A 6,810-nucleotide genomic window follows, 5' to 3' on the forward strand; every position below is an offset into this window, starting at 1 on the left:
ATGGGGTGGAGTGAGTGGGGGATGGAGGTTGGCAGAGTGGGAGGTTACGGTTCTTAACTAACATCAGAGAATATCTCTACCAACCGAGAGGCCCTATTTCCTCTGCTGTAATGGCCAGGTGGAAAATAGGCTCCCTGAAAAATGAAAAACTATTGAAAACCCGCCATATTCTTTGCAAATTAGAATTACTGTTTATCTTTAACCAGGCAGAAGTAAATTTTGTCACATGATGGTACATACTTGCAGAAGAAACTTAAAATTTAGTTACAGCCTTCGGACCTTTTCCTTTAAGACCTAGTCAGGTTTTTTAACAAAGATTTCCAAGGAGGATTCTACTCCTCCCACCAACTGTGCTCTTGTCTTCCACCTCTGATGGCATAACAGAGCAGATCATTATTCAACAAATCATCATCAATCCTTATCATGCCTCGTGGCACATAGGGCCTTCACAGAGCTTTTCCACTCCTCTCAATTGGTTTCTGTGGTCCGCACCTCCTCCCACGACCTCCAACCTGCCTCTTGCCTTTCTTTAACAGTGGCTTCATCAGCCTGGAGGCGTCCTGCTGGCTTTGGCTCCCGTGCTTCATTAATTCTCTCTTATCAGGTACTGCCACAGTTCCCCTTTGAAATAGTGAATTCACTCTGCTTCTGGTTTCTGTAATAATTTTTTTTTTTTTTACAGGAGAGGGTTATCACCCCTCTGCTCAACTCCCAACCTGGAGGGCCAGTGGGATCACTCTTTGTCTGGCCCCTACCCTTCGACCTGTTTGGCATGGGTGTCCCTGCCAGGAGTGCAAGACTCCAGCCAACATAGCTCTAGGGGTCACTGGGGAAAGCAAGCCACCCCACCTCGACAAGGTGGAGATCCCAATCTAGGCAGATTATTCAACAAATGTTTAACAATTATTGGACGAGGTTGAGCAAAATATTGTGATTTGTCCATGGCGAGTAGATGAATTATTTGCCGAAGCCGAAGGCCAAGGCAAATAATTGACGTGTGTGTAATTTTGCATTGGCACTATGTAGAAATTCAAGAAAGTATGAAAGTTAAACTTACCAGTAACTACAAAGCAAAGTGACGTGTACGTGTATTTTGCATTGGCACTATGTATAAATTCAAGAAAGTATGAAAGTTAAACTTACCAGTAACTACAAAGGAAAGTGACTTGTAAGTGTATTTTGCATTGGCACTATGTATAAATTCAAGAAAGTATGAAAGTTAAACTTACCAGTAACTACAAAGTAAAGTGACGTGTACGTAGATGTGTACATAGTGTATTTTGCATTGACACTATCTGGGTCACTGTGAGAGATATACCTGTTACCATTTGGAGACTTTTTGTGTCATATTAAGTTTTAGGTTTACAATGAGGATTATCATAGCTAGATGAACAGTATAGAATTCAGTTTTTACTGGACTTTTTTTTCTTTTTTTGCAGATTGGCCGTTCTGCTGATTCTAAAATAGACTTTGTGGTGACTGACACTGCTCCTGGAAATAAGCTTTCAGATTTGAACTCAGACACACACAAGAGCACTATCTCCAGATATGCTTGTCGCATTGTCGTCGATAGAGAACCACCTTATACCGCCAGGGTGTTTGCAGCTGGTTTTGATAAATCTAGTAATATATTTTTAGGAGTAAGTTCAAAACTTTACTTTTTCAAAATAAAAATATACATCTCAATAAATTTTAAAAAAAAAAATACTTGATTCTTGTTATACTCATTTTTATTAAAGCAGAAATTGGCATTTTTTAAACTTTACTCTATTTTGCAATGCTTTAGTCCTACAAGTTCAAGTCATTTTTATTCTGCTGGAGTTTGAATGCAGTGTTAATGTAAGGCGTTAATGCAGAAGAACATCTTTCTTTTTTTTGTCAAAGTAGTTACATCGTGATTTTGCTCCACAGGAAAAAGCCCCCAAGTGGCAAAATGAAGAGAATTTGATGGATGGTCTGGCCACCAATGGCATTCTTCTAATGAATGCCAAGGGTGGTCCTTCTTGTCAGTCCACAATATGGCGTGAAATATCAGTATGTGGGAATGTATATGGACTTCGTAGAACACAGTCGACCACTGAGAAAGGGAAGACTGTAAGTTCCAGTAGTTTACAGTACTAAATGATAGATAGACCTCTGTTTATTGTTATGTTGCCATCAGTTTCAACCAGTCACTGCCAAAAGGTTAAAGGACTGAGTAATGATGCTGTCTTAGTAGGTTATATAGCACCTGGCAGGAAATCATTGCAGGGATGGCGCAGTGGTGAGAGCACTCGCCTCCTACCACTGTGGTTCGGGTTCGATTCCCGAACCCAGTGTCACATGTCGGTTGAGTTTGTTGTTGGTTCTCGTCCTTGCTCGGAGGGTTTTTCTCCGGGTCCAGCATTCCAAATTCCAATTCGATCTGGAAACAGTGGACAAGAAGAGCCACCCAGTGGATGTCCATTGCTAAATTACTTATTATTATTATTTATTATTTATTATTGCTATGATCACAATGTGTCAATAATATCAATAGCACCGATAACCCTTTTCACCCTTCAAACATGTAAATGGCCATCTGACCTCTAAGAGTAAATAACCTCTAATATCTCCCCTGAATCATGAGAAAATAAAAGAAATGATTACCAACTAAAGAAGCTCTTGATTGTTAAACAAATTTTCCTGATTAGCACTTTCAGAAATGAGTGGAGAACAGTATGGAGAATATGCATACTGATGTTAGGGTGTAAAGGACGAAGGTTTTGATTGTTAAACAAATTCTCCTTGTCAGCACCCTAGGAAATGTATAGAAAACAGTATGGAGAATATGCATACTGATGTTAGGGTGTAGAGGGTTAATAACACTTATTCTTGTTTAGGTTGAAGATGAGTCCAATGATTTACTTGATGGGTCATTGATTGATCTCTGTGGAGCTGTGTTACTATGGAGATCAGCTGAAGCTATAAAGGAAATGCCTGTATGTTTCTCTGTCTTTTGCTTCACAAAATTATTCTTCACCATCAACCTTTAATTCAATTTTTGCATTATGACTTCATTTAGGGAACACTTTCTAAACTGGAAAAAAAAGTTGTCTTAATAGAGACATAGACACCCTTTAATCAAGATAATAAATAATTTGTTTCTAGGAGCTGACCAAATTTTCTGTCTCCTGGAGGTGTTCCCTTAATGGGGTTGTTCCATCACTTTGGTATCACAGTGATTGTATAATTTGCCTTTTGACATTTTTAACCCTTCATAATTTAATTAATTGAGAGCCTTCAATAAATGCAAGTTTAACTTTATTTAGTGATGAATTAAGGACATGATGATTACTTCCATGTATTTCACATCAGAAAAGTTTTTTGATAAAGATATCTGTAATGCCACAAAGGGTGCAAGATAAATCCATTGCATTTAAATTTTAAATTTATATACAAAAATAGATTTCTTCTAATTTATAATTATTGTAGGACCATTGTATTTTAGAGCAGATTTTCAGAATGGTTTCCACTCAATAGATGTAATTATTATTGGTATAATATTTATTTTGGAAGGAAGTGACATGATTTAATAAGCTGGAATTTAGATATGGCAAAACTAAACAACTGAGACTTAACTGTAATTTTTCCATTCAAACCTGTAGACCTTGGAAACAATTGACAAAATGAGGGAGTGCCTAAATGCTTCTCGCCCTCAGTGTCCTGTGGGTCTCACAACGTTAAGATTTCCAAGTCAATCAGAGGTAAGACTGAGGTTGTTCCTTTGCTGTTTTTTATTGAATCTTTGTTGCAGCAGTATTATTTATTTTTAGTGATGCATGTTTATTTGGGGAGGGAGGGAGGGAAGTGATATGCAAAACTCACCCCAATCCTTAGGGGAAGTACCTGTCATGTCAGTACCAAAGAGAATGTATGGAGAACAGAGTGGAAAACATCCATACTGATGTACATGTGTATGGATAGGAAGGATTAATGTAATATCATTGACACCCTTCTCCCTTTTAATTTTCCTGTAATATTTCTTTGTTTTCAGCCCTCTAGCAATGTGACCAATGCACAGCCATATGTTTACCTCAAGTGTGGTCATGTACATGGTCTTCATTCATGGAAATCACCTGAGAGAAATCTTGCAGACAAAAAAACTTGTCCAGTTTGTTTACAGGTAATAAAACCTGGCATAAGAAACATTTTGACAACAAGAGGAGATTAAGAAAAAAACTTTTCCTACAATCTCAAATGAATTTTATATTTTATAGAATTATGAGAAAATTTTCTACAAGGATTCTTAAGGAAAAATTTTGACAGTTTAATGCAGTTTAATCCTTTACTCTGTTGAGTGACCAAGAGAGAATTTCTCATTACGGTGTCAAAGCATTATCAAGCAGACATGTTGTGAGAATAAAGAAAAAATATCAGTTCAAAGGAGGTTATTAATTGATCCAAAACCAATTTCTTCAAACTAATATTATAAGAATTTATATGGCAGATAGTAAAGAGAACTGATTAGGAGATCTTGGGAATCAAAGGGTTTATTGCCAGAAACATAGTGGGCTCTTCAATTTGGTCAGGGCAAGCTCCTATGGAACATCACAGCTATTTTGCAGTGGATCTCAGGGTTTAAGGGTAGTTTAGTGACAGTCATTTCACTCCTGAGTACTTAGTATATAGTGGGTGTTACAAGGATTCCCCTACCCCACCCACAGGCTCACTATTCCCATCCACTGATTTAGTCATTGTCAAAGGGTGCCTGGAAATTACTGCCTCTTGGGTGGGTGGAAGGGTTATGACAACCTGTAGTGGGGAGAGGAGGGGGGGTAGAAAATATTCCATCAGCATGCTGGCTGGCCACTGTGGAAAATATTTGACACCAAAGGCATCCATCTTACTTTTAAGCTAGCTAGTGTCAAGCAACATCCACAATTTCCATTGCTTCACCAGGTCAGCAGGTATGTGCCGCTGACTCTTGGAAAAGAACCCGCATTCTATCAGGGAGAGCCTGCTGCTACACATGCTTTTGTACCTTGTGGACATGTTTGCTCGGAGGAAACAGTAAGGTGAGGTTCCCTGCTGCTCCAGAATGAGATACCCTAGCAACTGAAGAACAGTTGCATCTGAAAGAGTTCAATTTGTCTTTCTCTGGTTAGAGTTCCTCCCTAAGACCTTTTGTAAGCTATTTGAACCAAAAAAATGGTTTATAATATGTAAAGTAACCTGTAACCTGTAAAGTCACACTATGTAACAGTAAAACTTTACCAATATTTTATCAGTTTGATAGTGAAGTTTAACAGAGTTCCAATCCTATACGAGACACTTTGTCAGCCAAAATACTAACTTAACCCTTGTATTCCACCGAGTGAACAAAGGAATTTCCCCTAACAATAACAGTACATTCTAAAGCAGAGAAGAGCTAGTTGAGAAGAAAGAAAAATATTGATAAGGGGAATTTTGTTTGATTGAATACCAAATTCTCAGAGCTGAAATTGTGAGAAATTTAGAACAGACAGTTTAGAGAATTGATATTTTGATCTTGGAGTACGTAAAAAGGTCAACAGATGCTTATGAAGAATAGAATAGATAGAATAGATAATAATCTTTAGACAGGGGCGTTCTCACAGAAGTGGTTTTCAGAACGGCCATGTAACTACCCACCCAACCCACCCCTGGGAGGACATCCATCACACAGTAATCTCGTGCGTGGGAAATTAACGTCTCCTACCCCAACCCTGCAGGAGACGGGACCTCCATTTATTCGTCCCTATCCGAGAAGACTAGAATATCTAACCATTTCTTGATGTTAAAGAAAGGAAGCATATTCTTCTCAGTTAATTTTAAGACCCTGAGTGTTGGTCCGGCCGGTATTGAACTCTCGACCTCCCGCACAGCAGTCCGGCGCTCTCCCAATTGAGCTAACCAGGCGGCGGAATGAACTGTTAATGAACTGTTAACTTCTCACAGATAACATCAACGTGTCTCGTTCATGAGGGAGAATCGATAATAAAGTGGTGTTTTTTTTTTTATCCTTTTGATGCAGGTTTTGGCAACAACTTCCCATTCCTCATGGCTGTGATGCTTTTCAGGCCATATGCCCATTCTGTGCTCAGCCGCTGGAAAGTGAAGACGGCTTTGTCAAGTTGATCTTCTCGACCGACGAATAACATTGTAAATAAAAGATCTATAAAAAAGTATAACAATAAATGGTGTACAGCCTCACTGCAGCAATTGGCTTTTAATGACAGTAGCTGGCCTGAGTTGATAACTGATTAACTTATTTATAAAAAAAGCTGAACGTGTATTATTGTAATTGTTATTATTATTGAAACTTGTTAGATGTCTCTTTTCTGTTTACACTCTGCTAATATTTTCGAAGAAGTCGTATTTTAAAGCCACTAATTAGATGTGTAATTAAGGTCGTATACCTCTTTGCAATAAAATGTGGTCTGAGGTGAAGATAGTTCATGTTGATTTTCTTCTCAGCCTGTGCCTGTGAAATCTTTCATTGCTCTAACAGCTACTAAGACAGAAGTTAAACGTCTGATAATGTAAGAAGGTTGAAAACGAGTCAGAGGTGGCCTGCAGGCTGTTAGAATCAAGTTGTCAATCAATTACAAAAGCTTGTAATTCACGGTGTATAGAGAAAGCGAAAAGCCTAACTTACTTGCAATTAACTTAACTTTGAGGTAAAAAGGTCTTAAATTTTTCCTTTTCAAACGTTCACATTTTTGTTTTCAATCTTTTCGTTTGTGTGAATTTTGTGCTAGTAACGAGCCAACTGACTGAGCGACGGACTGACTGACTGACTGACTGAGCGACGGACTGACTGACTGACTG

At 38.4% G+C, this 6,810-nt stretch overlaps 1 protein-coding gene across 1 annotated transcript; it reads left to right on the top strand.

Annotated features, from left to right (window-relative positions):
* On the top strand, positions 1–6,429 carry LOC148727878 (E3 ubiquitin-protein ligase pellino homolog 1-like). Its single transcript, XM_088724888.1, has 10 exons — positions 1–27; positions 442–604; positions 683–858; positions 1,440–1,640; positions 1,912–2,094; positions 2,862–2,960; positions 3,627–3,725; positions 4,016–4,144; positions 4,921–5,036; positions 6,014–6,429. Exons 1-10 carry the CDS (start codon positions 1–3, stop codon positions 6,135–6,137), a joined length of 1,317 nt encoding a protein of 438 aa, XP_088581014.1. The 3' UTR covers positions 6,138–6,429.
* Positions 6,430–6,810: the final 381 nt, after the last annotated feature.

Source organism: Stylophora pistillata, chromosome 6 (genome assembly GCF_964205215.1).
Source record: "Stylophora pistillata chromosome 6, jaStyPist1.2, whole genome shotgun sequence".
Taxonomy (NCBI): Eukaryota; Metazoa; Cnidaria; class Anthozoa; order Scleractinia; family Pocilloporidae; genus Stylophora; species Stylophora pistillata.

Excerpts from the sequence above, each read along its gene's own strand:
- LOC148727878 (XM_088724888.1), top strand. The coding sequence starts at position 1 with ATGGGGTGGAGTGAGTGGGGGATGGAG. Across the intron at positions 859-1,439 it reads AGCCACCCCACCTCGACAAG|ATTGGCCGTTCTGCTGATTC; the intron begins GTGGAGATCCCA and ends CTTTTTTTGCAG. Across the intron at positions 4,145-4,920 it reads CTTGTCCAGTTTGTTTACAG|GTCAGCAGGTATGTGCCGCT; the intron begins GTAATAAAACCT and ends TTGCTTCACCAG.